Source organism: Argiope bruennichi, chromosome 9, assembly GCF_947563725.1.
Source record: "Argiope bruennichi chromosome 9, qqArgBrue1.1, whole genome shotgun sequence".
In the NCBI taxonomy this organism is placed as follows: Eukaryota; Metazoa; Arthropoda; class Arachnida; order Araneae; family Araneidae; genus Argiope; species Argiope bruennichi.
Genome location: NC_079159.1, coordinates 66,051,852 through 66,066,068, shown reverse-complemented (window position 1 = coordinate 66,066,068; position 14,217 = coordinate 66,051,852). Strand labels below are relative to the sequence as shown.

Here is a 14,217-nt window from a genome sequence, read left to right as displayed (position 1 = left end):
TAAGATTTTGTGAATAGAACTATCGATTAAGTCATATTGGATTGGGCCATTTTAAATTTAACTAGCATTTTCTATGGTTGAAGTCAAACGCCATTAATCAACCATTATCAAGATTTCATTAGAAGTGGCTGAAAGGCACAAGTTTTGCAATGGTGATTCTAATGAGGCGGAAACGCTCGACTGGATTCTTAATCCTCGAACTATTTGGGAAGGTTTAGGGAGGCTGTGTCCTTTACAAGGCCCGCACGTGCGGTACTGACCTTAATTGGATTTATATTTTGGATTTTAGGAAAGCAAATTTTTAATTTTCGAAAACATTGCGCCTAAAAACATGTAGATTCAGGGATTATTCTGAGGTCTAATATTTTAAAATAGAATTAATGTGTGAAAAAATTGAAATAAATTTAAATTGATTACTAAATGATTATTAATACGATTAAATTTAGTACCATTTAGTTTAATGATAAAACATTTTATTTCCTAGGTAATTGCACAATGGTCCTTCATAATTTTTTGAATCCCAGAACAAAACAAGAGATATTTATGTTCGTTTCTTTGTATTCTATTATGCACAGCAGCTATAAATTGATTCTTTATATTCCACATTAAGTTACAGAACAAGTTTATCTTCAGAAGAGCAATTGGAATGAAAAAAATACTTTAAATCCAATCCAATGTGTCTTTTTATCGAAATATTTTTTTAAATATAATTTCTTATCTGCTTAAGATAGAAGGAAAAAAATTAAGGTTTCCACACTTTTTTTAAAAAATCTTCGGTGCCGATTTTGACTATTCTATCGGTGGGTTTACACTTAGCCAGTTATGATTGCAATAAGATCACGCATGCTCAGAAAAAAGATTGCGCATGCGCTGAAAGAGCGGGCAATAGCAAGTTCCTATCTTGACCGGACTTGCTACTGTATAGTTTCTGCGCATGTGTGGTTTTATTGAATAGCTGAATGTAAACCTTACTTATCCCTGGTATAATTGAAGTATCATGAAAAACGAATGTTTTTCAAGGAATGTATTTCAATAGTGGGAAACGGCAAGTAATAAACTAACACTTTCGTAAAGAGATATTTATATTTCATATATATATATATATATAAAACGACTCATTTTAACCCTTTCTAATTCCATGGGAAGTATTTGTATGAAATTATGTAGGTTGGCATAAGTTCTGACAAATTTTTTTAGTGACAGAAACTTAGATACTTCAGTTCTTTATCTCAGACAAAATGATGTGTCTTGATTTGTTACTTAATAATTAATTAACCAAATTAAATTTATCTAATAAGCTAAAGGAATCTCTTTTCTTATTCTAATTTCAAGCATAAAATATTTTAATATAATATGACTAGGAAAAAATGGCCCTTTAAAGGGTTAAAAGAATTACGAATATAAAACAAAAAAAAATGTTTATTACAAAAAGATTTTTGAAGTGTTAGCTTAACTAAACCAAGATATAATTTTGAAACCACATATATAGATATATATTTTGAGACGGTTGACTAACTATAAAATAAAATACAATTGCTAATATGATGAATCGAGCAATCTTATTTTATACTATTAATTTCGTCATTTGATTATTTTATTATGGTAAATGCTTGATAAGTTAGCACGTATACTACATAACTTTAGTCGGCAACTTAATTTGAATAGCTATAACAAAATCCTCGAAGTATTCACTCAATATTTTGTCTATTGACATTATATTAGATTTATAAAGAGTCCTTTCAAATTCTAGGGTCGTGTGGAGACGTTGACCACAGGAGGAGGAACACCGATTGCAGATAAGCTCAATTCCTTAACGATTGGTCCAAGAGGTCCAATCCTTTTACAGGATACCGTCTATATCGATGAAATATCGCATTTTGACAGGTAAGAATTGCAAAAATCAATTGATTTCAGACACGCTTTCTCGAAAATAAGCTTGTACAAACGCATTTATTCTTTTAGAGTTACATGAAGGGACATTAAAGTCTTGGGAAAAGAACACTAGAATTGTAATATTCTAAGCGATACTGTTTGTCAGTCTCAAATATATTCGGAGATAATAAGGCTCTGTATTCTCCAATTTCCACATAATTCCAGTTTGCTCTTCATCAGAAGAATTTGGAGCGATCTAGGTGTAATTGTGTCTCAATACTCGAAACTCCAAGCTCTATTGCCAGACCTTTATAGTTGAGGCAATATTTTATGTAGTTATATAGCATGAGCTGTGACAATAAATAAATAAGCTTTTATCAATTATTATAATCTTTCATTTGTATATTCTGATCAAAACTGGATATACTAGTGCAGTGCCGAAATACTTTATTGCCTTAAAATAATAATTAAGTAAATGACATTTAATCAGTCATTACAGAGCATTTCCAGAGATTGAAAAGATTGAAATACAATTCCAAAGATTGAAATACATAATTTATGTTTTCAAATTTTTAATTTTTTTTATTATCCTGGTAATTCTGTCCACCGAACTGGTCTTTTTAGTGTTAAATTAATGTACCATTCTTCTAATCACATGATCAAGTCCTCATTCTCGGAATATTTATGTTACATATACTGATATCATAAAGCTTCAATCGCGGCAGGCCAGAGGTCTATAAACATACTTCTTCAAAGGAATCATATTTCAAAGCCGCGATCCTCCAGTCCTATAGCCAAGACTTAATTAAAAGGCTTAATTTATTGGTACTAGATTTTTTTTATAGCCAGAGATTGAAAAGATTGAAATACAATTCCAAAGACTGAAATACATAATTTATGTTTTCAAGTTTTTAATTTTTTTTATTATCCTGGTAATTCTGTCCACCGAACTGGTCTTTTTAGTGTTAAATTAATGTACCATTCTTCTAATCACATGATCAAGTCCTCATTCTCGGAATATTTATGTTACATATACTGATATCATAAAGCTTCAATCGCGGCAGGCCAGAGGTCTATAAACATACTTCTTCAAAGGAATCATATTTCAAAGCCGCGATCCTCCAGTCCTATAGCCAAGACTTAATTAAAAGGCTTAATTTATTGGTACTAGATTTTTTTTATAGCCAGAGATTGAAAAGATTGAAATACAATTCCAAAGACTGAAATACATAATTTATGTTTTCAAATTTTTAATTTTTTTTATTATCCTGGTAATTCTGTCCACCGAACTGGTCTTTTTAGTGTTAAATTAATGTACCATTCTTCTAATCACATGATCAAGTCCTCATTCTCGGAATATTTATGTTACATATACTGATATCATAAAGCTTCAATCGCGGCAGGCCAGAGGTCTATAAACATACTTCTTCAAAGGAATCATATTTCAAAGCCGCGATCCTCCAGTCCTATAGCCAAGACTTAATTAAAAGGCTTAATTTATTGGTACTAGATTTTTTTTATAGCCAGAGATTGAAAAGATTGAAATACAATTCCAAAGACTGAAATACATAATTTATGTTTTCAAATTTTTAATTTTTTTTATTATCCTGGTAATTCTGTCCACCGAACTGGTCTTTTTAGTGTTAAATTAATGTACCATTCTTCTAATCACATGATCAAGTCCTCATTCTCGGAATATTTATGTTACATATACTGATATCATAAAGCTTCAATCGCGGCAGGCCAGAGGTCTATAAACATACTTCTTCAAAGGAATCATATTTCAAAGCCGCGATCCTCCAGTCCTATAGCCAAGACTTAATTAAAAGGCTTAATTTATTGGTACTAGATTTTTTTTATAGCCAGAGATTGAAAAGATTGAAATACAATTCCAAAGACTGAAATACATAATTTATGTTTTCAAATTTTTAATTTTTTTTATTATCCTGGTAATTCTGTCCACCGAACTGGTCTTTTTAGTGTTAAATTAATGTACCATTCTTCTAATCACATGATCAAGTCCTCATTCTCGGAATATTTATGTTACATATACTGATATCATAAAGCTTCAATCGCGGCAGGCCAGAGGTCTATAAACATACTTCTTCAAAGGAATCATATTTCAAAGCCGCGATCCTCCAGTCCTATAGCCAAGACTTAATTAAAAGGCTTAATTTATTGGTACTAGATTTTTTTTATAGCCAGAGATTGAAAAGATTGAAATACAATTCCAAAGACTGAAATACATAATTTATGTTTTCAAATTTTTAATTTTTTTTATTATCCTGGTAATTCTGTCCACCGAACTGGTCTTTTTAGTGTTAAATTAATGTACCATTCTTCTAATTACATGATCAAGTCCTCATTCTCGGAATATTTATGTTACATATACTGATATCATAAAGCTTCAATCGCGGCAGGCCAGAGGTCTATAAACATAGTTCTTCAAATGAATCATATTTCAAAGCCGCGATCCTCGAGTCCTATAGCCAAGACTTAATTAAAAGGCTTAATTTATTGGTACTAGATTTTTTTTATAGCCAGAGATTGAAAAGATTGAAATACAATTCCAAAGACTGAAATACATAATTTATGTTTTCAAATTTTTAATTTTTTTATTATCCTGGTAATTCTGTCCACCGAACTTTTCTTTTTAGTGTTAAATTAATGTACCATTCTTCTAATCACATGATCAAGTCCTCATTCTCGGAATATTTATGTTACATATACTGATATCATAAAGCTTCAATCGCGGCAGGCCAGAGGTCTATAAACATACTTCTTCAAAGGAATCATATTTCAAAGCCGCGATCCTCCAGTCCTATAGCCAAGACTTAATTAAAAGGCTTAATTTATTGGTACTAGATTTTTTTTATAGCCAGAGATTGAAAAGATTGAAATACAATTCCAAAGACTGAAATACATAATTTATGTTTTCAAATTTTTAATTTTTTTTATTATCCTGGTAATTCTGTCCACCGAACTGGTCTTTTTAGTGTTAAATTAATGTACCATTCTTCTAATCACATGATCAAGTCCTCATTCTCGGAATATTTATGTTACATATACTGATATCATAAAGCTTCAATCGCGGCAGGCCAGAGGTCTATAAACATACTTCTTCAAAGGAATCATATTTCAAAGCCGCGATCCTCCAGTCCTATAGCCAAGACTTAATTAAAAGGCTTAATTTATTGGTACTAGATTTTTTTTATAGCCAGAGATTGAAAAGATTGAAATACAATTCCAAAGACTGAAATACATAATTTATGTTTTCAAATTTTTAATTTTTTTTATTATCCTGGTAATTCTGTCCACCGAACTTTTCTTTTTAGTGTTAAATTAATGTACCATTCTTCTAATCACATGATCAAGTCCTCATTCTCGGAATATTTATGTTACATATACTGATATCATAAAGCTTCAATCGCGGCAGGCCAGAGGTCTATAAACATACTTCTTCAAAGGAATCATATTTCAAAGCCGCGATCCTCCAGTCCTATAGCCAAGACTTAATTAAAAGGCTTAATTTATTGGTACTAGATTTTTTTTATAGCCAGAGATTGAAAAGATTGAAATACAATTCCAAAGACTGAAATACATAATTTATGTTTTCAAATTTTTAATTTTTTTTATTATCCTGGTAATTCTGTCCACCGAACTGGTCTTTTTAGTGTTAAATTAATGTACCATTCTTCTAATCACATGATCAAGTCCTCATTCTCGGAATATTTATGTTACATATACTGATATCATAAAGCTTCAATCGCGGCAGGCCAGAGGTCTATAAACATACTTCTTCAAAGGAATCATATTTCAAAGCCGCGATCCTCCAGTCCTATAGCCAAGACTTAATTAAAAGGCTTAATTTATTGGTACTAGATTTTTTTTATAGCCAGAGATTGAAAAGATTGAAATACAATTCCAAAGACTGAAATACATAATTTATGTTTTCAAATTTTTAATTTTTTTTATTATCCTGGTAATTCTGTCCACCGAACTGGTCTTTTTAGTGTTAAATTAATGTACCATTCTTCTAATCACATGATCAAGTCCTCATTCTCGAAATATTTATGTTACATATACTGATATCATAAAGCTTCAATCGCGGCAGGCCAGAGGTCTATAAACATAGTTCTTCAAATGAATCATATTTCAAAGCCGCGATCCTCCAGTCCTATAGCCAAGACTTAATTAAAAGGCTTAATTTATTGGTACTAGATTTTTTTATAGCCAGAGATTGAAATACAATTCCAAAGACTGAAATACATAATTTATGTTTTCAAGTTTTTAATTTTTTTTATTATCCTGGTAATTCTGTCCACCGAACTGGTCTTTTTAGTGTTAAATTAATGTACCATTCTTCTAATCATATGATCAAGTCCTCATTCTCGAAATATTTATGTTACATATACTGATATCATAAAGCTTCAATCGCGGCAGGCCAGAGGTCTATAAACATAGTTCTTCAAATGAATCATATTTCAAAGCCGCGATCCTCCAGTCCTATAGCCAAGACTTAATTAAAAGGCTTAATTTATTGGTACTAGATTTTTTTTATAGCCGGATTTGACAGAAAAATTTATATTTAACTGAATTACTGCTTTAAGGACTCGTGCTGAAGTTATACGAAGGCCGTGAACTTCATAATTTTTAATTGTGATCAGATGAAAGACAGCTGAGCTGTTATTACTTCTGAAATCATATCATAAAATAGCTTGAAGTTTATATAACGAGTTTTTTTTTTGTTGGAATCCGAAATAGAGCACATAATAATACTACGATCGCACTTTATTAAGCTCGTTATTGCAATGTGGCCCATTCTTTTCTAACCGAAGATTCGATGTGAAATTGACGCGTCTTCGAATTGGACATACGCATTATATTCACAAACACTTGCTTTCTAGAGATTCAGTACTAATGGGTACAACATGCAACGAAAATCAAAATATAGACCACATTTTAACCAAATGCCCTGATTTTAACTCTTCCGGCTTATACTATTTTAAAACAACCATTCTAGACTTGAAAGACTTAGTGGGTGAAAGATGCCACCCAACTGTGTTCCTTTTCCTCAGAAATATCGGTATCTTATCCCTAATTTAGGTTTTAACTCATGTTTTTACTAATTTTGGAATTCTGACTACATTCTGCGATTTGTAACCCTATATGTTTTTACCGTTTGATTTTTTTTAATAAAGCTGCAATCTTATTTAAAAGTTTTGACTAATAGTAATTAATATTACTCATTTAAGTATTTTTACGTTGTTTCATACTTTAATCTTGTATTTGGTGGAGCATAGCCAACACCGGCTTTTGTGCCATAAAATGCCAAATTCCAATCCAATCCGCACTCTAAAAACAAGGCCATTACCAACCCAACTGAAACAGCATTTATGAAATGAATATTGAGAATTTCAATTTTCTGATTTTGCTGTAGAGCTCTTAATATATTATTTCAGAAATGTAGTAAAGATAGTTAGAGAAAATGATCACTTTTTTTCACAGGGAGAGGATACCAGAAAGGGTGGTACATGCAAAAGGAGCGGGGGCATTTGGGTTCTTCGAGGTAACCAACGACATCTCGCAGTACACCAGGGCAAAGGTCTTCAACGAAATCGGCAAAAGAACACCGATTGCTGTCAGATTCTCATTCGTCAGTGAGTGGAACTTATTTGCTTATTTTCATGTGTTTTTATTTATTTAACTTTATTTTTTCCCGATTGGAATGTTGAGATTTTTGACAGTGAAATATTAGAAAATTATATAAAAGAGAAACTAAAATAAAAAAGTGAATTCTAATTTTGTAATGCCTGATAATTATGATTCTAATTTCGAAATGCCTAAAATGATAAGCCTAAAGATTAAATGTCTCAAAAAAATTTTTAAAAAAAATATATAAATACTGATTAATATACTGTTTAAAATATTGACTTAATAAAAGTTAGTTTATACATCTTTTTTATTCTAGCTAAAATTATTTATTATTTCATTTAGAAGAAAATATAGAGCTACTTTCACTTTAAAAAATTAATTATCCTAATATCCTTTTCGGATAATTTTTAAAATCAACGTGTTACAAGTTATCTTTCCATCAAACATAAGTTTCAAAGCTCTTTTTCTGTTCTATTTTGGCTTTGGGATTCAAAAGAAAAGAATAAATAAAGAAAATGAAAATATAGATCATTAACAGAAAGTAAAAATTGACAAATCTAATACAATCTAAGAAGAACATTCTAATCTAATTTAAAATTAATTACAATTTAATAGCTTTTGAATCCGTCTGAACAACATAAATTAGAAGTCAGTACCTCTTTATTACTTTATTTTTTTAAATACTTTGTTCTAAGAAATATAATTCTGAGGCTTCTAATTCTGTTTAAGGTGGCGAATCTGGCTCAGCGGATAGCACGAGAGATCCAAGAGGATTTGCCATAAAATTCTACACGGAAGAAGGGAATTGGGATTTGGTTGGCAACAATACGCCCGTTTTCTTTATCAGAGATCCGATTCTTTTTCCTGTTTTCATTCATTCGCAGAAAAGAAATCCTGTGACACATCTAAAGGTTGGTATGGCAACAGAAATTAAGATTGAGGCTTTCGATACAATAAGATTTTAAAAATAAACCTACGCTGTACCACATTAAAGAGAAAACGAAAAAAAAAATATCTATGTCTATAAAGTTGAAAGTGTAGAGTTGAATTCATGCAATACACAGCAGTTTAAAATTGTTATTATTTCAAAAATAGTTTGCATTTCATACAATATATGAATAATTTAATTTTCAAGCTCACTTTATTTTTATATGTTTGAATATGAACAGATTATACTAACATATGCCATTGTTAAGGCGGTTTACACTGGGGCAGTTATAAGACGGCCAGTTGGTAGCGCTTGCATAGAAAGGCTGAAAAATGCTGTTCGGTCCACGGCAAGTAATTGTCCCGACGGGGCAATAACAAGTCGCTATGTTATATTTCTTTTTTCTACTGCGCATGCGTTTGTAGAATTCGGAGTTTTTATTGGCCTGAAAAAATTGATCACTTATCATAGATCAATTCCGAATTTTCAGTCCTTTGTTCTTTCTGATGCGAGGTTGTGTTTGTTTCCATTTTATTTCCCTTTTTTTTTCTATAGTTTTCCAAATTTAAATATGTTAACTTTTCTTTTATTTTATCATGTTTTTTTTTTGTTTTTTTGTAAATTTCCATCATTTTAATACAATACGCAGTGAAACAGAAAAATTCAGGGACGCCAAAACGTCAGTTTATAGCCAATTTGTAGCCTGAATCTATTTTATGAAATTGTGGCAAACATAAATCAGTCTATTTCTGCGCTATCCACTGTCAGAGCGTAAACCCAACTTTATTTAATTAAAAAAATTTTATTCGTTTTATTTCAATTACTTCCCTATTGCTCAGGGCTAAGATAAATACAACAAGCTTGCAAAAATGCAATCAGTTATTAACAAGAAACTTGCACGTGATGTACGATACAAGCTCATTTTACATGCACGGATTGTAAAACAATTGCTTGATTCAATCGGATGTTGTGATATTATATTGAATATTATCAAGAATTTTTTTTCTGTGATTTACACATAAAAAGTTCTTACGTTCATGTAACTGTTATTCGAAATCTCTAAAGCAACCAGATGTCTTTCATTTTGGCCTGATTTCATTGCGGACAAAAACAATAGCAGTTAGTATTTGTTTATTTTTTTTAAACTGGAAACGATTTTCTTTTATTCCGGAAATGAAACTTTTTCAATATTACTGCAAGAATAACTTCAAGTGTTATTCTTGCAGTAATACTAAATTCATATTTTTGATGATTTTGAAAATTTTTTTATGATTCTCTTTTTTTTTTCTTTCGGAAAAGGGGGGAAATTTGGCTCTTAAATAAACATTATTTTTCAAAAGATATTTATTAATGGTAGAAATGGAAGTTTATCGGAAACGAATAAGAACAGCTTGTGGAAAAAGAATAATGCTGAAAAATTAAGTGTTGAATAAATTGTTTGGATTAAGTTATTGTTATTTTGCAATTGTCTTTTAATGATTCATCTTAATATCATATTTTTAGAATTTTTGTTAAAAAAATTGAAAAAATTTATAAAATATCCTTTTTTATATTCTATTTAATGTCCATCACATTGGAAGATTAAAAATTATTCCTAGTCAATTAATAATTTTGATACACATTATAAGTTAAATAATATCTAGTTCCAAGTTTGCATTTTAATTTGCTTGTTATTCGGGAAAAGTCTATTAAAGAGTATTGAGATCTGGCAGATGATATTTATATCAAATCAAATGATACTAATTCTAATCTATTTAAAAATTATTTAAATTTGAAAAAAAAAAACTGAGTGAAGCATTATTACTAACTTTTTGATGTAGCTGTCTGATCGTTTCCAAAGCATTCATTTATATAATTGAATGTTTTATAATTCATAAACATTTAATAATACTGCCAGCGCTTGTTTCAATTGCTGTTTTACTTGCGAAATAAAAAGAGAAGGGGGGAAAACCCTGCTTCTTTGATTTTTTTTTTCTAAAAAATCAAGTAAATGATTATTTTTTTAACATTTTGCAATACTTATTTTTTTTATTAATAATTAACAAAGAAAAAAATTGGATATTAATACTGATGTTGAAGTTTATTGACAAATATTAAAATATGCATCAAAGATTTCAAATTCCGGTTTGCTGCAAAATAAAAGGAATTTTCTTCGTCTTTATTTTAAGGAATAATGATTAAAATGATGAATATTATAATATTAATAAATAGATTACAACATTAAGGATGCATCTAAATTTCAAGATTCACATTTAATCATACCAAAATCCAGTTCTATGTAATTAAAGAATAAAAATATTTTATTTATTTTTCAGGACGCTGATATGTTCTGGGATTTTCTAAGTCTCCGACCTGAATCAACACATCAAGTATCATTACTATTTTCTGATCGGGGAATTCCGTTCGGCTACAGATTCATGAACGGTTATGGTTCAGATACTTTCAAATTGGTGAACGCTGAAAATGAGGCTGTGTATTGTAAATTCATTTATAAGGTAAGAAGATGATAACATACATGTTTTAAAATGTGCTACGTCGATCATTTTACCAACTGCCTTTTATAGATTTATTGTGAGCTATCTTTGTAAAAAAATTAAACAATTAATCACAACATTTTCCCCAGTCTGTAAATTATATATAAGATAAAAAAACATGAAAATCAAAATTCAAAAATGTAACGAATAAATAAAAAAAACAAATGTGAAATAATTTTACTCCCCAGGGTCTAAACATAATAATAAACAAGAACATTATATTAGCCTGAAGCGTTTTATAAATAATTTCATAACATTGTAAATCATTTGCGGAGTGAATACAATAAATGCAAACAGAAACTCTACTACTAATAAAGACTTGCAGAATTTAGAACAAATATATTTTGGAGGGTGTAAATACAAGTTTCGGTGAGATTTTCTTGAAATCTTAGTTAGATTTTCAATGAATTAAACGAGAATTTTGGCATTTTCTCGTAATAACTGCCGAAAATATTATTGTACTAAAATAATATTTAAACAGTTTTTAAATTTTAAAAATTATCTTTTTTTATTTTACCAATATAGTTTTTGAGAAAAATTTATCCTGGAATTTGACAATTTCTCACAAATTGTTTCCATAGTTTCTTTTAAAAAATTTCCATTTTTTATTTAATTATTTATTACAAATATATTTTTGCATATTTTTTTATAATATATTTTATTATTACAAAGAAATTCAATCCATTTTCGTTGTTTTTTCAATGAAACATTTAAATCATTTTCATCGAATGATTATCTTCCATTATTGAAAGCTAAAGAAGAAAGATTTCATTTATTACTTGCGCAAGTATGGAATAAGAAGGCGAGGTTCTAATTCCACAAAAGACAATGTCCAATTAAAAGATAGATTAAGCGGATAATTATGTTTTTTATGGCAATATTATGTCATAGAATTTAATTATATTAGAAATATACATGTACACAATAAAAAGAAGAATTGTAGAGCCATTAAATAACACTTATTTATTATCTATCATAATTTGATACTTGATTGAGGACATCCTGAACATTCATATTCTATTCCATTTTATATATTATATTATTATCTATTATATTCTATATTTATTCATCTATTATATTATTTATAGAGGCTATTCATAAGAGACTTAACTGAAATTAAGTACAATCAATGTTCCAGGTGAATCAGCTGGTTGCCAAAATAAGAAACCAAGATTTGATAATTTAAAAAAATAACAAAGAATTAAAAATTAAATAAAAGAAAGATTTAAGAACAAAAGGATTTATGATCAAATTATTAAAATTTAGACATGCTTCATTCTTGGGAAATATGTAAAGGAAATGGCTTTAAAATGGTGTTATCTGTATCAAAAGCTATCGGCAGCATCTCGATCTAAAACTTATATTTTCATAAACGATATTTAAATTTTTTTATATTTGATATCGCATTACAGTTAATTGCACCATTTTTTAAATTTAAAGTACTTAAACATAAAAAGTAGCTATATATCTTTTATCAAATAAATTATTGTGAACAAAATATTAGAAGTTTTATAGAAATAAATGCATTTGTGAATTTAGTTTAAGTATATTTTTAAAGAAATTTACTTCATTTTATCTTCTTGGAATTTGGTGCTGTAATTAAAGAATTTATAACGAAAAGGAATTTTGAGATAAGAAAATTTTTTTATCTATATATTAATAGAAAATTATAAGACATGCAACATAAAATCTCATGTTTGAGCAATTTTTTATCAATTAAATTTAAATCAACAAAAAAGTTATCAAATTAACAAAATAATGTATGATACTTTGGGTCTATAAGTATAACATAAAGCAAGAACTTTTAAAAAATAAATATTTTTAAGGAACATAGAATTTCTATAAATGCATAATCTCGTGTTTAAAAAAACTATGGAGGAATATATATATATATATATATATATATATATATACAAAAGTATTAGAATCAAGTTAATAGGAAAAACAAAAATTAAATAAAAATTAAACCAAAAAAATTATTAAAAAATATTAAAAAAGAATCCGGCCTGAAGACTTTTTCAAGGGTCACCCTCAGGCAGGGATTCAAATAAAGGGATTTTTTCTGTGAGGACATACAGACATTAAGTCTAATAATGATTCCTCGTGACCCGAAAATCCCCCGAAATTATGCTCAAGAGATATACCATTTTAACAGAAAGGAAATACAAAATAACAAATTAGAAAAAAACCACAAAGTAAAAATACAATGAAAACAATAACAATAAAAACAAAAACAGCATTAAAATTAAAATTAAAATTAAAAACGAAAAGGCCAGAACATACCTTCCAACAGTGAATGAAACTTTAAACAATCGATTGTGATTTCCTGTTTTTGAAAGTTAACGGTAAATTATGTAAACAGAGGTAGGCACCCAGCGCCATCTATTGAGTGATCCAATATGCAAGTAAATTTCTATTTTTATTTAAGCCAAAAGATTAATCCCAAACCATACCTTGTTTAATTAAAAAATTGACATTACAGTAATTTCTAGGAAAATCATTTTTAATTAAATTTTTAAGGAGGATATTTGATGCTTCAATATAAGAATTTTTATTATTGCAAACCCTTTTGATCCTGTTAACTTGTGAGAAAATTAGATTTTTGAAAATTTTAGAGTTTAGATTGGAATGGTAGTTACATAGTTTTGTTATTTTAAAGTTGAAATCATCCCTTTTTCTTACTTTAGATTGGTTACTATATATAATATATATATATATATATATATATATATATATATATATATATATATATATAATAAAGCTCAATGTGTGTGTGTGTGTGTGTGTGTGTGTGTGTGTGTGTTGGCGCTCTACAGGCCAGGTCATTTGACATACAGCTACCAAATTTGATACCTGTATACCTTAGAGGTCGGGAATGTGCACCTGGGGTCCCTTTTTTTGAATTTTTAATTAGAATTTTAATTATTAATTAAAAACTAACTTTCCCGCCAAAAAATCTTCCATTTTCCCCACCGCCAAATGAGTAAGGCTTTAGTTTTTTTTTCTCCCAACAGTAATGAGGCTAGGGTTACCATTTTTCGGCGGATTATTTCAAACGATTCTGCTTATTTTCTTAATGTTTTATGCATTTAAAATTAAACATTGTTAATTAATCCATGTTTCAGATTCATTCTGAAGTACTTTTGAATTAAAATAACACAGAATAAAGGAAATTAAAAATGTCTAATCTGCATAGCGTTACCCCAACTGGCGTAGAAAAATTCATGC

At 28.9% G+C, this 14,217-nt stretch overlaps 1 protein-coding gene across 1 annotated transcript in view; it reads left to right on the top strand.

Moving 5' to 3' along the window:
- Positions 1-14,217, top strand: part of LOC129984968 (catalase-like) — a 31,204-nt gene that overhangs the window by 4,031 nt on the left and 12,956 nt on the right. The window contains exons 2-5 of the mRNA XM_056094907.1: positions 1,751-1,884; positions 7,381-7,532; positions 8,257-8,438; positions 10,771-10,950. Of these exons, the coding sequence (XP_055950882.1) occupies positions 1,751-1,884; positions 7,381-7,532; positions 8,257-8,438; positions 10,771-10,950 (648 nt within the window). The remainder of the gene's footprint in view (positions 1-1,750; positions 1,885-7,380; positions 7,533-8,256; positions 8,439-10,770; positions 10,951-14,217) is intronic.